Source organism: Panulirus ornatus, chromosome 5 (assembly GCF_036320965.1).
Source record: "Panulirus ornatus isolate Po-2019 chromosome 5, ASM3632096v1, whole genome shotgun sequence".
NCBI lineage: Eukaryota > Metazoa > Arthropoda > Malacostraca > Decapoda > Palinuridae > Panulirus > Panulirus ornatus.
Genome location: NC_092228.1, coordinates 39,770,667 through 39,795,416, shown reverse-complemented (window position 1 = coordinate 39,795,416; position 24,750 = coordinate 39,770,667). Strand labels below are relative to the sequence as shown.

At 38.1% G+C, this 24,750-nt stretch overlaps 1 protein-coding gene across 9 annotated transcripts in view; it reads right to left on the bottom strand.

Annotated features, from left to right (window-relative positions):
* LOC139748683 (transforming growth factor beta-1-induced transcript 1 protein-like) overlaps positions 1 to 24,750 on the bottom strand; it is an 84,477-nt gene that overhangs the window by 25,091 nt on the left and 34,636 nt on the right. For 4 of the 9 annotated variants that reach the window (XM_071661980.1, XM_071661983.1, XM_071661984.1 and 1 more), the window contains 4 exons: positions 9,610 to 9,700; positions 5,501 to 5,663; positions 1,580 to 1,864; positions 569 to 958 (listed from right to left, as the gene is read on the bottom strand). In XM_071661980.1, the coding sequence (XP_071518081.1) occupies positions 569 to 958; positions 1,580 to 1,864; positions 5,501 to 5,663; positions 9,610 to 9,700 (929 nt within the window). Of the gene's footprint in view, positions 1 to 568; positions 959 to 1,579; positions 1,865 to 5,359; positions 5,664 to 9,609; positions 9,701 to 24,750 lie in introns of all 9 variants that reach the window. The other 5 variants (XM_071661987.1, XM_071661988.1, XM_071661982.1 and 2 more) reach the window with 4 other exon arrangements.

Sequence of the window (24,750 nt, the reverse complement as noted above, 5' to 3'; positions counted from 1 at the left end):
TGTACTACTCCTAACAAAGAAGGTCACATATTAAGCATCGGGTAGACACTAACAAGCTGTACTATATGCAGAAATGTATTAATATTTATACATAAAGGTGGAATGATGGTTTTAAGTAAAGGTTATTGAGAACTGGGTGAGTGTGTGAAGACTCCTGTTAACACTGCTGGCGGCTGAGTCCTGAGGGGGCCGGACGCCCGGCAATTACTCCTCTCATGTCGTCAACGTAGCGGAGTTAGTGTTGCACTCCACTGCTCACTAACACACAACCGGACAACACAGGACACTGTACTAACTCGAGGAGCATCAGCCTCGAAGTGGCACCTTGGAGGAGCAGGTACTTACTGATGATGACACCTCAGAGTCAGCCGGACGAGACGACAAGTCTTTATGTATATGAGCACTCCATGCACACTCCTCTACGTCACTAGTGTCAGGTAGGCACAACACGCGCTCCCAGGAATGGGCGGGAACTGTTAGGCTGATCACTGGCAGACGGTGAGTGGCGCCCAGGGGGACCACTCGGGGTGAGGTCAGGGCAGGAGGAGCCACACGCCGGGGTACTCACTATCTCCGAGACGTAGACCTCTTGCGTGGCGGGAGCTTTGTCGACGACAGGAGCTTTCTCTACTGCAGGAGCTGCCTGGACGACAGGAGCTCTCTCGACGGCGGGGGCTCTCTCGACGACAGAAACCTTCTCCGCGACAGGAACCTTCTCGACGGTAGGAGCCTTCTCGACGGCAGGGGCTGTCTCGGCTGCCGGGGCTCTCTCGAAGAGACAGACTTTCTCTGGTATGCAAACCTTTTCCGAGGTCGAGACTCGCTCGGAGACGCAGGGGAAATCGATGACCTCCCTGGCCTCGTACTTGGTCTCGTCGGTGACCCAGCGGTACTCTGCGTCGTTCCGCTTGACGGGGCCTCCCGAGGGAGGCCGGTTGAAGGGGTCGTCCGCGGGACTCTGCAACGACGTAGCCACGGCAGGTCACGCTCCGGTCGTGAACCTGCCTTTCTAAACTACGTTCACTTCAGTATATGAGACAGCGTGGGGTCCTCAAGCCACCGTGAGCTAGCTATATGTTGTGTCAAGATATCACACACTAGTGCTAGCCAGTCCAAACATATGGTCGCCGTGGACGAGGAGGGGGTCGGACATACACACACATACACACACACAGAGACACAGAGGACGCGTGTTATGACAGCCTGGGTGTGGTGGGTCCCGCACACACGCGGCACAGGTGGCACAATACAACAGGCCAGCCAGACGGCCCTTATTCGGACGGAAGCTCAACATCCACTGGCCGGGGTGGGTTCGGGGCATGTAGCTGAGGCTCAGTGTTATTGAAGGGGTGTCACACTTGTTAGCGCACCAACTAACACTAGCGTGAGTAGGACAGCCGGAGTGTGAGGGGTGACTACACTGCTCTAAGGCCTTGGCTGGGTCGGCAGGTCACCAGGGTCAGGGGGGTCACTAAGCCTCGCCGCCCCTCCTGCCCATAGGCCGCCCGCCCCCCCGCCAGCACAGGTGATGGCGGTGGGCTAGGGTGGGTAGGTGGGCGTGGCGGGCCACACTACTTACGTTAATAATGTGGTGGATGACGATGCCGCCACCTACCCTCGGAGTGCCGTGCTGCCAGGCCGGGACGATGGACACCAGCGGCGGCACGTAGAGATACGCTTCTGGGGGCAGAGGGGAGGCCTGGGGTGCTGGGGGCCTCGGAGGGGGCACGGCCAGCACGTCGGCGTCAGCAGGGGCAGGTGGCCGTGGAGGGGAGGGGCCAGGGGCCTCCTCTATCTTGGTCTGCGACCTGACGTGACCCCCGGTCTGCAACACCTGCCTCTCGCACTGCGTCACGTCGCTCCTCTGTAACCACACCATGTTACACAGTCACACACACACACACACACACACACACACACACACGGTGTACTAGTCATAAAGTGTACAGACACACGGTGTAAAATTAATGGCATTTCTTCCTGGTGAATGAACTCTTGGATAAGAGCCTGGGGGTGGGGAAGAACTTCACTACTGTGGTGTCAGTTACTGTTTCAAGCTGAGAACTCTCAAGTCCGGCATCTGAAAAGAGGGTGGATTCGACCTTGAGGATCGAAGAGGGAAGAAGTGTTCATCCGGCGGTGAGGTGTGTCCGCGTTGATGCTGGGGGTCGTGTAGGGTGAGGGTGAACCTTCCCATGCCACGATGAGACAACAAGACGGGTAGGCGGGAGTTCAGAGTCTCTATATGAGACGTAACTGTAGCCCAAGTCCAGAGCTCTGATGATGACGGATCAGCGGCACATTAATAACGTCAATGAAATTTGTAAAGAAGTGTTAGGGTTTCACATTAGAAATGTTGTGGCCATTATCTAGGACCATTTGTGCATGTCTGAGGCCTGAGCAGGATTGGTCCACAGAAACATGAGCGATCAGGATCAACACCAGAGACTTGCCTCATGCCATGGCCCGACCTTCATGAGGCGTGGTCATAGAGGCAACAAGACTTGGATCCTTCGCTGGGACCTCCAACCCAAGTTGGAATCCGACCTGTGGAAACCACGTGGCCTCCCAGACCCACGAGGAGTTACGAACGCGACTTTTCGGATGGCAAGATCATGGCCTTGATTTTCCTGGATTCCAATGGATTCTGCTGATGAACTGTGTGCCACATTGAACCATCACAGGTGCCGTCAAGCAGAACAATAGGGAACTTTGACTAAAGATGTGTTCATATGAGGCTCGTGTTGCTGAAGCTGCCTGGATCTGGCCCGCATGCGATAACCCTCTACCTCAAAACTTGGTGTCCTTCCTGCGTGGTTGTCGTATCAAGAAAGACATAAGAATTTACAGAGGCTGCTGAAGACTTGTGTCATCATGTTGGATCGCGTGGTGGTGCATCATACTCAAGATCTGGTCGATTGCTCAGTTTATGCCATGTTTGCACAACTCTCCGACTTCCCCTCGTAAGTTCTTCGTCAGTATACCACTTCCAACTACCCAAAGGCATGGCGCTCACGCCACTTTCAACCATCAACACCAGCATGTAGACGTACACACACACACCTTCCCAGGTATACGACAGCTGCCGCATACTATTATACAGGACAACTACATAACGAAATGGGAGGTTGTTACCCTACTACCACCCACACTAACCCACCACACAACCGTATATCTACTTGCACACACAGCCAGCCACATAACCTAGAGCATTCGCTTGCACATCCTCCCAGTTCTATATGTATCACTTCAGGGGAACTACTTGCTTATACCAGTACATACGTCAACCGTTTTCAATACACGTGGAGAGGGACGAACGATTTCCACTCGTCATACGAAACTAAACTTTATTAATGACACACACGAGAGAAACATGTGTCGTCAACTGTACAATACGCAATATCCTCGACCGGCATTATGTACATGTGACGCACGACATGTCTCCAATGCACAGCCCTAAGACACAAAAAAACATAAATCGTGTCACCTATATACACGTACAGCTTCTCTGCAGTGATTGTGTGCCAAATACACACACACACACACACACACACACACACACACCATGGCACAGAAAACGTTGAGGTCCGCGTCAAAGCCACGCCCTAGGAATACTTCATAACATTGAAAGATTAATATATACATTGCAGAGGTCGCCTTGACTGTAGCCAACCTACCTGTACCAACGAAAATGTAAAGTGTTTGGTACATATAAAGTAACAGAGTCAACCAAATATGAATTTTGAAAAGTGATAGCCAATGGGACCCTGAACATGTATGCATAATGACTATATACATATGTGGCCACTATGTACATATATGGCACTATGTACATATATGGCTCTATATTCACAAGTATACACGTGACCCACGTGTATACACAAGACTGACTGCGCACTATGTACATCTATGACAGTGAAGCTGCGGGAGATGGAGGCGGTGAGCTGTTCAAGATGTTGCTATGGCAACCACAGTCGGGCCTGATCGTTGGGGGGGGGGGGGGGGGGGTGAACGAGATCACTGGGTCAATATGGGTGATAGACTGGGGCTGTATTAGGGGGGCCTGGGGTGTAAAATGAGGGTAACGGATGAAAATGGGGCGTGTTAAAAGGTGAGAAAATGAGGCCATCACCTTAGTGAGAGAAATATTACTGAGTTACGGGTTAGGAGAATATACGGATCTGCTGTAGAAAATGAGGTGTGGGGGCCGATGGAGGAAGAGCTGCACCAGAGGCGTCGCTGTTAATGCTGTTACTGCTGCTGCTACTGCTGTGTAGGGCCCGCAGACACCCCCAGCAGGGGACACGGCCTGGCTTCAGGTCGACAACCATCCTCACCATGCGTGTCGTCCTCATGATGAGGGAGGTGTGAGGCAGGCTGGTGAGGGGAGGAGTAGTACGTCATGCTCAAGAACCGTGAGGGTGGAAGTGACGGGGGGCCAGAGACAGTGGAAAGACTGATCCCAGACGGCACGGGTGCGTCCCACATGCATGGTCGTGGCGGTGGTGGTAAGGTAGACCCCCGGACTTCTTGCAGGACCGTGAGAGGCCGCTGTGCCTCGCACAACTGCTACATCTTAAAATAAATGGCAAAAAAGACGAAAAAAAAAAAAGCTTCACTGTGGACAGATCGGCGTTAAGGAAGAGACTTGAAGAAGAGGTGAAGCATTTCCTGATACATGATGAAGGCCGAGAAGCGGGGATGAATCAAGCGGGATGAAAACTGCTGAAATCTATGAGTGACAGAGTGAGAGTGGGAGGCGGTAAGTGAGAGCAGAGGATGAGGAAAGCATAGTGAGAGTTGGGGCGCTAGTGAGTGCAACATGTGAGATGGCGGGTGGGTTCCCGCCACTGAAGCCAGATCATCATGTCCCTCCTGTGGGCGGCCGTCCCCAGACCGCCCACCCTCACCATCCGCCGCCCACACATGCCCACCCACACATCACCTCGCCAACAGGAGCTTCTCATCTCTCCTTGTGAGTGAAGATCAACAACCAGACAGGATGGTATTGCTTCTTACAAATTAACGTTTTAAGAAATCTTTTCATATTTACGTTGACGTCATCAAGAATCGTCTGGGGTTGTAAACCCTGAACACGACGGGCACGACCGACCCTTGGGTTCGACGGCTTGGTTTTGGACATGGCCCTCCATGATCGGGTCGAAGACCAGGCCATGACACAGCCCAAGGTCGCTCAGTCCTACCTATGTGCCTTCAGACTGGGCCTTACTGCCTCAACTCTGGCCGTCTTGAACATTAGAAAAATATTGAGGTGATGTGTGGTTGAGCCAGGGCGTGTGTGGGAGGCGTGGTGAGGTGCGGGCGTGGAGGGGCTGGCGTGGGAGTGGGTGTGCCGTACCGTAAGTGTGTTGACGCCGCTGCCGAGAGCGGCCTCACCGCCTCCTCCTCCTCCTCCTCCTCCCACAGCCAGGCCCGGCTGCGGGTGCTGCACCTCGACAACCATCACCTTGGTGGCCGCGCTCACGGGTTCTTCCTTTACCTTGAAGTCGCTCAGGGAGGCCATGAGGTCGTCCAGCTCCTTGGTGGCCGTGGAGGCCGAGGGGTGTGGCCTGGGGCTGACCTGCGGCTGCGGCTCTGCCTGCGGCAGCGTCTGATGCGTCGTGGTGAACTCGTGGTGGACAGTCCGGTGTTCAACCACTTCACTGGGGAGCCAGAAACAACACAATTATCATCACATACTACATGCAATCATTTATTTATGATAATTTGTTAACAGGATAATTGCTGGGTGTGATTACACGAGTCAGTTATGAAATGACGACCACAACAGTTGTGACCGTTACAGCCGTTACATCAGTTGTGGCCGTTACAGCCGTTACATCAGTTGTGGCCGTTAAAGCAGTTACGTCAGTTGTGGCCGTTAAAACAGTTACATCAGTTGTGGCCGTTAAAACAGTTACGTCAGTTGTGGCCGTTAAAACAGTTACATCAGTTGTGGCCGTTAAAATAGTTACGTCAGTTGTGGCCGTTAAAACAGTTACGTCAGTTGTGGCCTTTAGAACAGTTACATCAGTTGTGGCCGTTAAAAGTTACGTCAGTTGTGGCCGTTAAAATAGTTACGTCAGTTGTGGCCGTTAAAATAATTACGTGAGTTGGAGCCCTGAGAGAAGGTTTTAACAGCAACCACCCACGGGAAATCCACCCCTCCATGTTCCCTTTGGCCGACGGCGCAGCCAAGAAGTGAGACTTGGGAAAGTGGAGCAGTGAGAGTGGTGGGAGAGGCTGGGAGACTGGCAAAGGGGGTTGGGGGAGAAGAGGGATGAGGAAAAAAAAAACACTTTTCCTCTCCCCAAGCGACAAGTGGAAAGACTGGCACACAAAAAAGACTCGTGTGTGTGTGTGTGTATATATAACAGGACGACAAGCGTCGCCATAAACGGAGCCATGAGAGACAATAAATCTGAGCGAGACGGAGAGATGGTTACAGCCGAGGCGCCAGGCACCCGCTCGACCGTAGAGAGAGGGACACACCAGGAGACTTTTGAGATAATCCAGGAGATGCCGCACTTCCGGCGATGAGGGAGACGAGAGAGAGAGAGAGAGAGAGAGAGAGAGAGAGAGAGAGAGAGAGAGAGAGAGAGAGAACTCAATCCCAGCGAAGCGACCATCATCATCACGCCACACACACACACACACTGCCGCACCAGGAAGCGACTGGGAAACGTAACTGTTCCTAACGTGTTGAGGGGACAACAGACGCGCCAGGTCTGTTGTCAGTGTGTACGTCCGACACGACAACCAACACTTGTTTACACGTCGTCCGCAGCAGCATCCACCTGCGGTCAAGGTCGCGGGGGGGGGGGGGGGGGGGGGAGGTAGAGATGGCGCGAGATAAGCGGGGGGGGGGGGAGGTAGAGATGACAGCGCGAGATAAGCGGGGGGGCTCCGGAAGAAGATGAGGCCAGGGTACGCTGGGAAAGGGTGGGAATAGTGAAGATGAAGAGAAGGTTGGTGGACACGTCGTCACTGCAGCGAGTGGCCGCCCGTGGAAGAAGCCTCAGCGGCTCTCGCACTGGTCGAGAGTGACGACCTTAGCGGTCGTATTGTGTACCCCACACATCACTACTGTTCATACACGACGCTGCAGACAACCTCCTGGAATACATGCGGGTCTACGTCGTTAAAGGCCGCGCCATCAAAAGATAACTTCCTTCCCCTTGACCATGCGTCAGGCCAAAGGTCAGGCCAGTGTACGGGCAACGCCTCCACCACGAGTCTTGCCCCCAGGAGTGTGTGTGTGTGTGTGTGTGTGTTTTGCGTTCGCAGTCCGTGTGACAGGTTCTTGGCGAGTCGAGCCTGTGCGGAGGGGTGGTTGCTGGCACACTGGCACCTCGCAGTCAAACTCGTGTGGGTTGGTATCTGGACCACGGGAGTCTACAGTCAGTCTGGTGGTGTGTGCAAAATAACCAACCGACCATCTGTATGAGTCTGGAGAGGGACGTGCTTCTTTAAGGATATGAAAGCTAATGATATATATATATATATATATATATATATATATATATATATATATATAATATATATATATATATATACACCCCTGGGGATAGGGGAGAAAGAATACTTCCCACGTATTCCCTGCGTGTCGTAGAAGGCGACTAAAAGGGAAGAGAGCGGGGGGCTGGAAATCCTCCCCTCTCATTTCTTTTTTTTTTTAATTTTCCAAAAGAGGGAACAGAGAAGGGGGCCAGGTGAGGATATTCCCTCAAAGGCCCAGTCCTCTGTTCTTAACGCTACCTCGCTAATGCGGGAAATGGCGAATAGTATAAAATATATATATATATATATATATATATATATATATATATATATATATATATATATATATATATATATATGTGGAAAGGATCACAATTTTGCGCGTGATCAAGGCATTCCTATGAGTCCACGGGGAAAATGAAACATGACAAGTTCCCTAGCGCACTTTCGGGAAATAATCACATCATCAGGGGAGACACGAGAGAAATGTCAGTTGATATACATCGAAGAGAAGCTAGGACGCCATTTCGTTTACCAAATGGCGTCCTAGCTTCGTCTCTTCGATGTATATCAACTGACTTATATTTCTCTCTTGTCTGTCCCCTGATGATGTGATCATTACACGAAAGTGCACCAGGGAACTTGTTTCATTTTCCCCGTGGACTCATAGGAATGTATATGCGTATACTTGCGTCGCTCACCTTAACTGTCATGCATTCCTAAGACAGAATAAACAGGTACTGTTCAGGAGATAGTCGAGGAATCAGTAATGAGCCACTAGCAGAACTATGGGTATTGTATGTGTGTGCACACCCACACAAACACTCGCCAGCGTTAGCTCAGTACCCATTTATCGATCAGTCATGAGGATGAACACCTAGGTTGGTTGGGGGGCCTGTTGCCACGCCCGGAATTCGAATCTGGGTAGGCCCGTACGTGAACTATGGTCAACGACGCTAACTGCTACACTAAGGAAACTCGTGTGTGTGTTTGTATGAAGAGTGTTTTATCCCTACACCATTAATCTTTGCAACTCTTTACCTTCCCGTCTTCTGTCACCTACTATCTGATTCTTTGTAAAAGGGCTGGCTTTTCCCACTTTTTCAATAACTTTCCGTTTTCTTCTTGCCTCCCTGTTTATTTTGGTTAACTTTTTTTTTTTTTGTATCATTTAAGGTACGAGTTTGACGAGGACGTGAGTCTGGCTACAGCCTTCCACAAAGTAACTCTGACCAACACATAAGATCAAGTTTAATTTGTTAGCGTTATTGGGATAATTAATGACTCAGTGTTCTCAGCTTTGCAGATAGTCGTCTGGAAGCAAACTGGCTGACACCACAACTGATGTCTGAGAATGTTTGCTGCTTCTCACACGACGAGAGAAAACTTATTTATCATCTGAAGAAATAACTGCCATTATAAAGAAAACGATAACATTACCATAAGCCAAACGTGTGTGTGTGTGTGTGTACGTGCTCCACAGCTGTAAAATCTCTGGGGATCATTTAACCCGAGAGTTGTCACAAATATGAAGGCGGAGCCTGGATCATAATGGATTACTCTCGCTTCCCAGACGACCTCCCAAGATCCTTGCCTTACACGAGGCCGTTCACCTCAACCCAAACCACACGCCAAATGTTCTCCTCCTTTCATAGACCCAGCGAGACCTACAACTGACACGGAGAGAACACACGAGGCCAATGTTCTGAGACATTCTGACGTACTAAATATTTATGGTCGGTCGCGCTATACCATATTGCGGTCATAATTTGATGTATACAACTCGAAGAAACGTGCAACCTTCTTAACAAACGTCTATAAATTGTCAGTGACATTTATGTTTCTTCCAAAAGCAACAGTGGCACAAGGGAGAGTGTCTAAGTAAGAATCATTCAGGTCCTAAGTGTTGCGATTTGACGAAACGACATGACATTCCTGTAACCTCACAAATGATGGCAACAAAGGCAGATTCTACAACTGGATCAGACACTGGAATCCTAGAGACCACTTGGCTAATCACCTTTCCTGTGATGATTATCGTCGGGTCTTAACCATAGCAGCAGACCCGACATTGATGAACAGTACAAATGGGTAATTAACAGTACTCACTGGCTCGTGTCGACACTGTTGAGTTCGTCCAGTAGGGAATCAACGGAAGGCCTCGTCCCATCAACGGTCCCGTTGGTGGCGGCCCCCGGCTCTGTTGGCCACACAACAGAAACGAAGTTAGTCTTGCATATATCAGACAACAGACTAGAGTGCGTTTGAAATAGGAAGGGAGTAATGGTATCTAACAATACAGTAGATGGATAAAAGTGAAACAAAATTATGATTACAATATAATACTAGAATCAGTTGGTCTTATCAAGAACCATCAATAATGATACCATGAACACAAATACAACAATATAAACCAGTATGCTAATTACACGACTAATTATACGAATTTTTGGGTTTTGACAACAGATTCTTATTCAGCATACCTAAAACCATCTATCCTGAAATTTTAAAGAAAATCCATCCATATTTTCAAAAAATCAAAATTCCATTTTCCACAGATTTTCAACATAAGATTTTAATGAAAATCCGGGTATAAATGGTACTTTACATGCTGATTAAGAATTTCGAGTCAAGAAACGGCATTTCGCATTATCAATGCCTTTAATAACCCCGTAGATTAATTTTAATATTAATATGCTAATTACTCTTCTAATTACAGGAATTTTTAGGTTTTTGACCACAGGTTCGTATTCAGCATAAGTAAAAGCATTTATCCTGAAATTCTCAAGAAAACCCATTTTTTTTTCTTGATTTTTTTCAAAAAATAGATTTTCTTGAGAATTTCAGGATAGATGCTTTTAGGTATGCTGAATACGAATCTGAGGTCAAAAATTCGTGTAATTAGTCGAATAATTAGCGTACTAATTTTATAATTAATCTTAGGAGTAATTAAAGACATTAATTATGCGAAATTCTGTCATTTGACTCGAAATCCTTAATCAGCATGTAAAATAACATCACCCAGATTTTCATTAAAATCTGAAGTTGAAAATCTAAGCAAAATATTTTGCTAGTCTTGCATTTTTCATTTTTTTTTCCCAAAAATTGATTTTCTTGAGAAATTCATGATAGATGCTTTTAGGTATGCTGAAAAGGAATCTGAGGTCAAAACCTAAAAAATCGTGTAAAGAGAGTAAATAGCATATGATTAATCTAACGGGTAATTAAAGGCAGTAATAATGCGATATGCATTCATTTGACTCGAAATCCTTAATCAGCATGTAAAATAACGTCTATACGCAGATTTTCATTAAAATCTGAAAAAGTTGAAAATCAGCGAAATATTTTGGATTTTTCTTGATTTTTTCAAGAAATGGATTTTCTTGAGAATTTCAGGATAGATGCTTTTAGGTATGCTGAATATGAATCTGTGGTCAAAACCCAAAAATTCGTAAGATTAGTATAGTATTTTGCATACTAATTTTATAATTAATCTAAGGGGTAATTAAAGGCATTAATAATACGAAATTCTGTCATTTGACTGGAAATACTTAATCAGCATGTAAAATTACATCTGTACCCAAATTTTCATTAAAATCTGTAGAAGTTGAAAGTCTGAGCAAAATATTTTGCAAGGCCTTGAATTTTTCTTGATTTTTTTTTGCAGAAAATGGATTTTCTTGAGAATTTCAGGATATCTGCTTTTAGGTATGCTGAAAACCAATCTGTGGTCAAAACCTAAAAATTTGTGTAATTAGTAGGGTAATCAGCATATTAATTTTATAATTAATCTAGGGTAATTAAAGGCAAAAATGCGAAATTCTGTCATTTGACTGGAAATACTTAATCAGCATGTAAAATAACATCTACACCCAGATTTTCATTAAAATGTGAAGTTGAAAATCTGAGCAAAATATTTTGCAAGGCTATAACTTTGGATTTTTCTTGATTTTTTTTTTTTTTTTTCAAAAGATGGATTTTCTTTGAGAATTTCAGGATAGATGCTTTTAGGTATGCTGAATACGAATGAGGTCAAAACTCAAAAATTCGTGTAATTAGTCGAGTAATTAGCATACTACAGATTCGTATTCAGCATACCTAAAAGCATCTATCCTGAAATTCTAGAGAAAATACATTTTTTGAAAAAAATCAAGAAAAATCCAAATATTTTCCTCAGATTTTCAACTTCATATTTTAATGAAAATCTGAGTATAGATGTTATTTTACATGCTGATTAAGGATTTCGAGTCAAATAACAGAATTTCACATTATTAATGCCTTTAATTACCCTTTAGATTAATTATAATAAAATCAGTGCTAATTACTCGACTAATTACATGAACATTTCTGTTTTGACCACAGATTCGTATTCAGCATACCTAAAAGCATCTATCCTGAAATTTTTAAGAAAATCCATTTTATGAAAAAAATTAAAATCCAAGGCTATAGCCTTACCAAATATTTTGCTCAGATTTTCAACTTCAGATTTTAATGAAAATCTGGGTATAGATGTTATTTTACATGCTAATTAAGGATTTCGAGTCAAAAGACAGAATTTCGCATTATTAATGCCTTTAATTATCCCTTAGATTACTTATAATAAAATCAGTAAGCTAATTACTCGACTAATTACACGAATTTTTGGGTTTTGACCAACTATTCGTATTCAGCATACCTAAAAGCATCTATCATGAAATTCTCAGGAAAATCCATTTTTTTTAAAAAAATCAAGAAATATTTTGCTCAGATTTTCAACTTCTTCAAATTTTAATGAAAATCTGGGTATAGATGTTATTTTACATGCTAATTAAGGATTTCGAGTCAAATGACAGAATTTCGCATTATTGCCTTTAATTACCCCCTTAGATTAATTATAAAATCAGCATGCTAATTACTCGATTAATTACACGAATTTTTGGGTTTTCACCACAGATTCGTATTCAGCATACCTAAAAGCATCTATCCTGAAATTCTCAAGAAAATGCATTATTAAAAAAAGTAAAGAAAAATCAAAGACTATAGCCTTACCAAATATTTTGCTCAGATTTTCAACTTCAGATTTGAATAAAAAACTGGGTATAGATGTTATTTTACATGCTAATTAAGGATTTCGAGTCAAATGACAGAATTTCGCATTATTCATGCCTTTAATTACCCCCTTAGATTAATTATAAAATCAGTATGCTAATTACTCGACTAATTACACGAATTTTTGGGTTTTGACCACAGCTTCGTATTCAGCATACCTAAAAGCATCTATCCTGAAATTTTTAAGAAAATCCATTTTATGAAAAAAATCAAGAAAAATCCAAGGCTATAATATTTTGCTCAGATTTTCAACTTCAGATTTTAATGAAAATCTGGGTGTAGACGTTATTTTACATGCTAATTAAGAATTTCGAGTCAAATGACAAATTTCCCATTATTAATGCTTTTATTTACCCCCCTTAGATTAACTATAAAATCAGTATGCTAATTACTCGATTAATTACACGAATTTTTGGGTTTTCACCACAGATTTGTATTCAGCATACCTAAAAGCATCTATCTTTAAATTCTCAAGAAAATCCATTTTATGAAAAAAAAAAAAAAAAATCCAAGGCCTTACCAAATATTTTGCTCAGATTTTCAACTTCAGATTTTAATGAAAATCTGGGTATAGATCTTATTTTACATGCTATTTAAGGATTTCGAGTCAAATGACAGAATTTAGCATTATTAATGCCTTTAATTACCCCCTGAGATTATGAAATCAGTATGCTAATTACTCTATTAATTACACGAATTTTTGGGTTTTCACCACTGATTCGTATTCAGCATTCCTAAAAGCATCTATCCTGAAATTCTATGGAAAATCCATTTTTTGAAAAAAATCAAAATATTTTGCTTAGATTTTCAACTTCAGATTTTAATGAAAATCTGGGTATAGATTTTATTTTACATGCTAATTAAGGATTTCGAGTCAAATGATACAATTTCCCATTATTAATGCCTTTAATTACCCCTTAGATTAATTATAAAATCATTATGCTAATTACTCGACTAATTACACGAATTTTTGGGTTTTGACCACAGATTCGTATTCAGCATACCTAAAAGCATCTATCCTGAAATTCTAAGGAAAATCCATTTTTTGAAAAAAAAAAAAAATCAAGAAAAATCGAAGGCTATAGCCTTACCAATTATTTTGCTCAGATTTTCAACTTCTTCAGATTTTAATGAAAATCTGGGTATAGACGTTATTTTACATGCTAATTAAGGATTTCGAGTGAAATGACAGAATTTCCAATTATTAATGCCTTTAATTACCCCATAGATTAATTATAAAATCAGTATGCTAATTACTCGAATAATTACACGAATTTTTGGGTTTTGACCACAGATTCGTATTCAGCATACCTAAAAGCATCTATCCTGAAATTCTAAGGAAAATCCATTTTTTGAAAAAAATCAAGAAAAATCCCAGGCTATAGCCTTACCAAATATTTTGCTCAGATTTTCAACTTCAGATTTTAATGAAAATCTGGGGATATATGTTATTTTACATGCTAATTAGGGATTTCGAGTCAGATGACAGAATTTCGCATTATTAATGCCTTTAATTACCCCTTAGATTAATTATAATAAAATCATTATGCTAATTACTCGACTAATTACACGAATTTTTGGGTTTTGACCACAGATTCGTATTCAGCATACCTAAAAGCATCTATCCTGAAATTCTAAGGAAAATCCATTTTTTGAAAAAAATCAAAAAAAATCCAAGCCTTACCAAATATTTTGCTCAGATTTTCAACTTCTTCAGATTTTAATGAAAATCTGGGGATATATGTTATTTTACATGCTAATTAAGGATTTCGAGTCAAATGACAGAATTTCGCATTATTAATGCCTTTAATTACCCCTTAGATTAATTATAATAAAATCAGTATGCTAATTACTCGACTAATTACACGAATTTTTGGGTTTTGACCACAGATTCGTATTCAGCATACCTAAAAGCATCTATCCTGAAATTTTAAGGAAAATCCATTTTTTGAAAAAATCAAGAAAAATTTTTTGCTCAGATTTTCAACTTCAGATTTTAATGAAAATCTGGGTATAGACGTTATTTTACATGCTAATTAAGGATTTTGAGTCAAATGATAGAATTTCCCATTATTAATGCCTTTAATTACCCCTTAGATTAATTATAAAATTATGCTAATTACTAGTCTAATTACACGAATTTTTGGGTTTTGACCACAGATTCGTATTCAGCATCCCTAAAAGCATTTATCCTGAAATTCTAAGGAAAATCCAATTTTTGAAAAAAAATCAAGAAAAATCCAAGGCTATAGCCTTACCAAATATTTTGCTCAGATTTTCAACTTCAGATTTTAATGAAAATCTAGGTATCGATGTTATTTTACATGCTAATTAAGGATTTCGAGTCAAATGATAGAATTTCCCATTATTAATGCCTTTAATTACCCCTTAGATTAATTATCAAATTATTATGCTAATTACTGGACTAATTACAAGAATTTTTGGGTTTTGACCACAGATTCGTATTCAGCATACCTAAAAGCATCTGTCCTGAAATTCTAAGGAAAATCCATTTTTTTTTTTAAAAATCAAGAAAAATCCAATTTTGCTCAGATTTTCAACTTCAGATTTTAGTGAAAATCTGGGTATATATGTTATTTTACATGCTAATTAAGGATTTCGAGTCAAATGATAGAATTTCCCATTATTAATGCCTTTAATTTCCCCTTAGATTAATTATAAAATTATGCTAATTACTCGACTAATTACACGAATTTTTGGGTTTTGACCACAGATTCGTATTCAGCATACCTAAAAGCATCTATCCTGAAATTCTAAGGAAAATCCATATTTTGAAAAAAATCAAGAAAAATCCAAGGCTATAGCATTACCAAATATTTTGCTCAGATTTTCAACTTCAGATTTTAATGAAAATCTAGGTATAGATGTTATTTTACATGCTAATTAAGGATTTCGAGTCAAATGACAGAATTTCGTATTATTAATGCCTTTAATTACCCCTTAGATTAATTATAATAGAATCAGTATTCTAATTATTCGACTAATTACCAGAATTTTTGGGTTTTGACCACAGATTCGTATTCAGTATTCGTAAAAGTATCTATCCTGAAATTCTCAAGAGAATCCATTTTTTGAAAAAATCAAGAAAAATCCAAGGCTATAGCCTTACCAAATATTTTGCTCAGATTTTCAACTTCAGATTTTAATGAAAATCTAGGTATAGATGTTATTTTACACGCTAATTAAGGATTTCGCGTCAAATGATAGAATTTCCTATTATTAATGCCTTTAATTACCTCTTAGATTAATTATAAAATCATGCTAATTACTCGACTAATTACACGAATTTTTGGGTTTTGACCACAGATTCGTATTCAGCATACCTAAAAGCATCTATCCTGAAATTCTAAGGAAAATCCATTTTTTTGAAAAAAAAATCAAGAAAAATCCAAGGCTATAGCCTTACCAAATATTTTGCTGATTTTCAACTTTTTCAGATTTTAATGAAAATCTGGGTATAGATGTTATTTTACATGCTAATTAAGGATTTCGAGTCAAATGATAGAATTTCCCATTATTAATGCCTTTAATTACCCCTTAGATTAATTATAAAATCATTATGCTAATTACTCGACTAATTACACGAATTTTTGGGTTTTGACCACAGATTCGTATTCAGCATACCTAAAAGCATCTATCCTGAAATTCTAAGGAAAATCCATTTTTTGAAAAAAATCAAGAAAAATCCAAGGCTATAGCCTTACCAAATATTTTGCTCAGATTTTCAACTTCAGATTTTAATGAAAATCTGGGTATAGATGTTATTTTACATGCTAATTAAGGATTTCGAGTCAAATGATAGAATTTCCCATTATTAATGCCTTTAATTACCCCTTAGATTAATTATAAAATCATTATGCTAATTACTCGACTAATTACACGAATTTTTGGGTTTTGACCACAGATTCGTATTCAGCATACCTAAAAGCATCTATCCTGAAATTCTAAGGAAAATCCATTTTTTGAAAAAAATCAAGAAAAATCCAAATATTTTGCTCAGATTTTCAACTTCAGATTTTAATGAAAATCTGGGTATAGATGTTATTTTACATGCTAATTAAGGATTTCGAGTCAAATGACAGAATTTCGTATTATTAATGCCTTTAATTACCCCTTAGATTAATTATAAAATCAGTATGCTAATTACTCGACTAATTACACGAATTTTTGGGTTTTGACCACAGATTCGTATTCAGCATACCTAAAAGCATCTATCCTGAAATTCTAAGGAAAATCCATTTTTTGAAAAAAATCAAGAAAAATCCAAATATTTTGCTCAGATTTTCAACTTCTTCAGATTTTAATGAAAATCTAGGTATAGATGTTATTTTACATGCTAATTAAGGATTTCGAGTCAAATGACAGAATTTCGTATTATTAATGCCTTTAATTACCCCTTAGATTAATTATAAAATCATTATGCTAATTACTCGACTAATTACACGAATTTTTGGGTTTTGACCACAGATTCGTATTCAGCATACCTAAAAGCATCTATCCTGAAATTCTAAGGAAAATCCATTTTTTGAAAAAAATCAAGAAAAATCCAACTTACCAAATATTTTGCTCAGATTTTCAACTTCAGATTTTAATGAAAATCTGGGTATAGATGTTATTTTACATGCTAATTAAGGATTTCGAGTCAAATGATAGAATTTCCCATTATTAATGCCTTTAATTACCCCTTAGATTAATTATAAAATCATTATGCTAATTACTCGACTAATTACACGAATTTTTGGGTTTTGACCACAGATTCGTATTCAGCATACCTAAAAGCATCTATCCTGAAATTCTAAGGAAAATCCATTTTTTGAAAAAAATCAAGAAAAATCCAAGGCCTACCAAATATTTTGCTCAGATTTTCAACTTCTTCAGATTTTAATGAAAATCTGGGTATAGATGTTATTTTACATGCTAATTAAGGATTTCGAGTCAAATGATAGAATTTCCTATTATTAATGCCTTTAATTACCCCTTAGATTAATTATAAAATCATTATGCTAATTACTCGACTAATTACACGAATTTTTGGGTTTTGACCACAGATTCGTATTCAGCATACCTAAAAGCATCTATCCTGAAATTCTAAGGAAAATCCATTTTTTGAAAAAAAATCAAGAAAAATCCAAATATTTTGCTCAGATTTTCAACTTCTTCAGATTTTAATGAAAATCTGGGTATAGATGTTATTTTACATGCTAATTAAGGATTTCGAGTCAAATGATAGAATTTCCTATTATTAATGCCTTTAATTACCCCTTAGATTAATTATAAAATCATTATGCTAATTACTCGATTAATTACACGAATTTTTGGGTTTTGACCACAGATTCGTATTCAGCATACCTAAAAGCATCTATCCTGAAATTCTAAGGAAAATCCATTTTTTGAAAAAAATCAAGAAAAATCCAAGGCTATAGCCTTACCAAATATTTTGCTCAGATTTTCAACTTCTTCAGATTTTAATGAAAATCTGGGTATAGATGTTATTTTACATGCTAATTAAGGATTTCGAGTCAAATGATAGAATTTCCCATTATTAATGCCTTTAATTACCCCTTAGATTAATTATAAAATCATTATGCTAATTACTCGACTAATTACACGAATTTTTGGGTTTTGACCACAGATTCGTATTCAGCATACCTAAAAGCATCTATCCTGAAATTCTAAGGAAAATCCATTTTTTTAAAAAAATCAAGAAAAATCCAAGGCTATAGCCTTACCAAATATTTTGCTCAGATTTTCAACTTCTTCAGATTTTAATGAAAATCTGGGTATAGATGTTATTTTACATGCTAATTAAGGATTTCGAGTCAAATGATAGAATTTCCCATTATTAATGCCTTTAATTACCCCTTAGATTAATTATAAAATCATTATGCTAATTACTCGACTAATTACACGAATTTTTGGGTTTTGACCACAGATTCGTATTCAGCATACCTAAAAGCATCTATCCTGAAATTCTAAGGAAAATCCATTTTTTTAAAAAAATCAAGAAAAATCCAAGGCTATAGCCTTACCAAATATTTTGCTCAGATTTTCAACTTCTTCAGATTTTAATGAAAATCTGGGTATAGATGTTATTTTACATGCTAATTAAGGATTTCGAGTCAAATGATAGAATTTCCCATTATTAATGCCTTTAATTACCCCTTAGATTAATTATAAAATCATTATGCTAATTACTCGACTAATTACACGAATTTTTGGGTTTTGACCACAGATTCGTATTCAGCATACCTAAAAGCATCTATCCTGAAATTCTAAGGAAAATCCATTTTTTGAAAAAAATCAAGAAAAATCCAAGGCTATAGCCTTACCAAATATTTTGCTCAGATTTTCAACTTCTTCAGATTTTAATGAAAATCTGGGTATAGATGTTATTTTACATGCTAATTAAGGATTTCGAGTCAAATGATAGAATTTCCCATTATTAATGCCTTTAATTACCCCTTAGATTAATTATAAAATCATTATGCTAATTACTCGATTAATTACACGAATTTTTGGGTTTTGACCACAGATTCGTATTCAGCATACCTAAAAGCATCTATCCTGAAATTCTAAGGAAAATCCATTTTTTGAAAAAAATCAAGAAAAATCCAAGGCCTTACCAAATATTTTGCTCAGATTTTCAACTTCTTCAGATTTTAATGAAAATCTAGGTATAGATGTTATTTTACATGCTAATTAAGGATTTCGAGTCAAATGATAGAATTTCCTATTATTAATGCCTTTAATTACCCCTTAGATTAATTATAAAATCATTATGCTAATTACTCGACTAATTACACGAATTTTTGGGTTTTGACCACAGATTCGTATTCAGCATACCTAAAGGCATCTATCCTGAAATTCTAAGGAAAATCCATTTTTTGAAAAAAATCAAGAAAAATCCAAGGCTATAGCCTTACCAAATATTTTGCTCAGATTTTCAACTTCTTCAGATTTTAATGAAAATCTGGGTATAGATGTTATTTTACATGCTAATTAAGGATTTCGAGTCAAATGATAGAATTTCCCATTATTAATGCCTTTAATTACCCCTTAGATTAATTATAAAATCATTATGCTAATTACTCGACTAATTACACGAATTTTTGGGTTTTGACCACAGATTCGTATTCAGCATACCTAAAAGCATCTATCCTGAAATTCTAAGGAAAATCCATTTTTTGAAAAAAATCAAGAAAAATCCAAGGCTATAGCCTCAACCAAATATTTTGCTCAGATTTTCAACTTCTTCAGATTTTAATGAAAATCTGGGTATAGATGTTATTTTACATGCTAATTAAGGATTTCGAGTCAAATGATAGAATTTCCCATTATTAATGCCTTTAATTACCCCTTAGATTAATTATAAAATCATTATGCTAATTACTCGACTAATTACACGAATTTTTGGGTTTTGACCACAGATTCGTATTCAGCATACCTAAAAGCATCTATCCTGAAATTCTAAGGAAAATCCATTTTTTGAAAAAAATCAAGAAAAATCCAAGGCTATAGCCTTACCAAATATTTTGCTCAGATTTTCAACTTCTTCAGATTTTAATGAAAATCTGGGTATAGATGTTATTTTACATGCTAATTAAGGATTTCGAGTCAAATGATAGAATTTCCCATTATTAATGCCTTTAATTACCCCTTAGATTAATTATAACATCATTATGCTAATTACTCGACTAATTACACGAATTTTTGGGTTTTGACCACAGATTCGTATTCAGCATACCTAAAAGCATCTATCCTGAAATTCTAAGGAAAATCCATTTTTTGAAAAAAATCAAGAAAAATCCAAATATTTTGCTCAGATTTTCAACTTCTTCAGATTTTAATGAAAATCTGGGTATAGATGTTATTTTACATGCTAATTAAGGATTTCGAGTCAAATGATAGAATTTCCTATTATTAATGCCTTTAATTACCCCTTCGATTAATTATAAAATCATGCTAATTACTCGACTAATTACACGAATTTTTGGGTTTTGACCACAGATTCGTATTAAGCATACCTAAAGGCATCTATCCTGAAATTCTAAGGAAAATCCATTTTTTGAAAAAAATCAAGAAAAATCCAAGGCTATAGCCTTACCAAATATTTTGCTCAGATTTTCAACTTCTTCAGATTTTAATGAAAATCTGGGTATAGATGTTATTTTACATGCTAATTAAGGATTTCGAGTCAAATGATAGAATTTCCCATTATTAATGCCTTTAATTACCCCTTAGATTAATTATAAAATCATTATGCTAATTACTCGACTAATTACACGAATTTTTGGGTTTTGATCACAGATTCGTATTCAGCATACCTAAAAGCATCTATCCTGAAATTCTAAGGAAAATCCATTTTTTGAAAAAAATCAAGAAAAATCCAAGGCTATAGCCTTACCAAATATTTTGCTCAGATTTTCAACTTCTTCAGATTTTAATGAAAATCTGGGTATAGATGTTATTTTACATGCTAATTAAGGATTTCGAGTCAAATGATAGAATTTCCCATTATTAATGCCTTTAATTACCCCTTAGATTAATTATAAAATCATTATGCTAATTACTCGACTAATTACACGAATTTTTGGGTTTTGACCACAGATTCGTATTCAGCATACCTAAAAGCATCTATCCTGAAATTCTAAGGAAAATCCATTTTTTGAAAAAAATCAAGAAAAATCCAAGGCTATAGCCTTACCAAATATTTTGCTCAGATTTTCAACTTCTTCAGATTTTAATGAAAATCTGGGTATAGATGTTATTTTACATGCTAATTAAGGATTTCGAGTCAAATGATAGAATTTCCCATTATTAATGCCTTTAATTACCCCTTAGATTAATTATAAAATCATTATGCTAATTACTCGATTAATTACACGAATTTTTGGGTTTTGACCACAGATTCGTATTCAGCGTACCTAAAAGCATCTATCCTGAAATTCTAAGGAAAATCCATTTTTTGAAAAAAATCAAGAAAAATCCAAATATTTTGCTCAGATTTTCAACTTCTTCAGATTTTAATGAAAATCTATGTATAGATATTATTTTACATGCTAATTAAGGATTTCGAGTCAAATGATAGAATTTCCCATTATTAATGCCTTTAATTACCCCTTAGATTAATTATAAAATCATTATGCTAATTACTTGACTAATTACACGAATTTTTGGGTTTTGACCACAGATTCGTATTCAGCATACCTAAAAGCATCTGTCCTGAAATTCTAAGGACAATCCATTTAAAAAAAAAAAAAAAATCAAGAAAAATCCAAGGCTATAGCCTTACCAAATATTTGGTCAGATTTTCAACTTCTTCATATTTTAATGAAAATCTGGGTATAGATGTTATTTTACATGCTAATTAAGGATTTCGAGTCAAATGATAGAATTTCCCATTATTAATGCCTTTAATTACCCCTTAGATTAATTATAAAATCATTATGCTAATTACTCGACTAATTACACGAATTTTTGGGTTTTGACCACAGTTTCGTATTAAGCATACCTAAAGGCATCTATCCTGAAATTCTAAGGAAAATCCATTTTTTGAAAAAAATCAAGAAAAAACCGTTACCAAATATTTTGCTCAGATTTTCAACTTCTTCAGATTTTAATGAAAATCTGGGTATAGATGTTATTTTACATGCTAAATAAGGATTTCGAGTCAAATGACAGAATTTCGCATTATTAATGCCTTTAATTACCCCTTACATTAATTATAATACAATGTGCTAATTACTCAACTAATTATACGAATTTTTCTGTTTTCACCACAGATTCGTATTCAGCATACCTAAAAGCATCTATCCTGAAATTCTAAGGAAAATTCATTTTTTGAAAAAAAAAATCAAGAACAATCCAAGGCTATAGCCTTACCAAATATTTTGCTCAGATTTTCAACTTCTTCAGATTTCAATGAAAATCTGGGTATAGATGTTATTAAACATGCTGATTAAGGATTTCGAGTCATATGACAGAATTTAGCATTATTAATGCCTCTAATTACCCCTTAGCTTAATCATAAAATCAGTATGCTAATTACTCGACTAATTACTCGAATTTTTGGGTTTTGACCACAGATTTGTATTCAGCATACCTGAAAGCATCTATCATGAAATTCTCAAGAAAATTCATTTTATGAAAAAATCAAGAAAAATCCAAGGCTATAAATCTTAGCAAAATATTTTCGTTTTCTCTTGATTGTTTTTTTTAATGGATTTTCTTGAGAATTTTAGAATAGATGCTTTTGGGTATGCTGACCACGAATCTGAGGTCAAAACCCAAAAAATTGTGTAATTAATCGAGTAATTAGCATTATAATTATATAATTAATCTTAGGAGTAATTAAAGGCAATAATGATGCGAAATGCTGTAATTTGACTCGAAATCCTTAATCAGCATGTAAAGTAACATCTATACCTAGATTTTCATTAAAATCTGATGTTGAAAATCAGCAAAATATTTTGCTAGGCTATAGCCTTGGATTTTTCTTGATTTTTTTTTTTTTTTTTTTTTTTCAAAAAATGGATTTTCTTGAAATTTCAGGATAGATGCTTTCAAGTATGGTGAATACGAATCTGTGGTCAAAACCCAAAAAATTGTGTAATTAGTCGAGTAATTAGCATACTAATTTCATTATAATTAATCTAAGGGGTAATCAAATAGCACAAATGGTGATATTTCTAAAAAATAGAACTTTTCCATAAATAACTAACAGCATCTTACACAACCTTTTATTTAAACGACTTGCATAATGTTTCCTCTCTCTCTCTCTCTCTCTCTCTCTCTCTCTCTCTCTCAACCACTTAACATTATAACTTGACGTCTCTCACATCTACCCACATCTTACAGAAGACCGCTCCACACACACACACACACACACACACACACATATATATATATATATATATATATATATATATATATATATATATATATATATATATATTTTTTTTTTTTTTTTTTTTTTTTGCTTTGTCGCTGTCTCCCGGGTTTGCGAGGTAGCGCAAGGAAACAGACGAAAGAAATGGCCCAACCCACCCCCATACACATGTATATACATACGTCCACACACGCAAATATACATACCTACACAGCTTTCCATGGTTTACCCCAGACGCTTCACATGCCTTGATTCAATCCACTGACAGCACGTCAACCCCGGTATACCACATCGCTCCAATTCACTCTATTCCTTGCCCTCCTTTCACCCTCCTGCATGTTCAGGCCCCGATCACACAAAATCTTTTTCACTCCATCTTTCCACCTCCAATTTGGTCTCCCTCTTCTCCTCGTTCCCTCCACCTCCGACACATATATCCTCTTGGTCAATCTTTCCTCACTCATTCTCTCCATGTGACCAAACCATTTCAATACACCCTCTTCTGCTCTCTCAACCACGCTCTTTTTATTTCCACACATATCTCTTACCCTTACGTTACTTACTCGATCAAACCACCTCACACCACACATTGTCCTCAAACATCTCATTTCCAGCACATCCATCCTCCTGCGCACAACTCTATCCATAGTCCACGCCTCGCAACCATACAACATTGTTGGAACCACTATTCCTTCAAACATACCCATTTTTGCTTTCCGAGATAATGTTCTCGACTTCCACACATTCTTCAAGGCTCCCAGAATTTTCGCCCCCTCCCCCACCCTATGATCCACTTCCGCTTCCATGTTTCCATCCGCTGCCAGATCCACTCCCAGATATCTAAAACACTTCACTTCCTCCAGTTTTTCTCCATTCAAACTCACCTCCCAATTGACTTGACCCTCAACCCTACTGTACCTAATAACCTTGCTCTTATTCACATTTACTCTTAACTTTCTTCTTTCACACACTTTACCAAACTCAGTCACCAGCTTCTGCAGTTTCTCACATGAATCAGCCACCAGCGCTGTATCATCAGCGAACAACAACTGACTCACTTCCCAAGCTCTCTCATCCCCAACAGACTTCATCCTTGCCCCTCTTTCCAAAACTCTTGCATTCACCTCCCTAACAACCCCATCCATAAACAAATTAAACAACCATGGAGACATCACATGAATTACGTTCTCGTCACTTCACAAAATAATTTCGAATTCTCTCGTCAGAAGGTAATTTCCAAAAATTACCTTTTC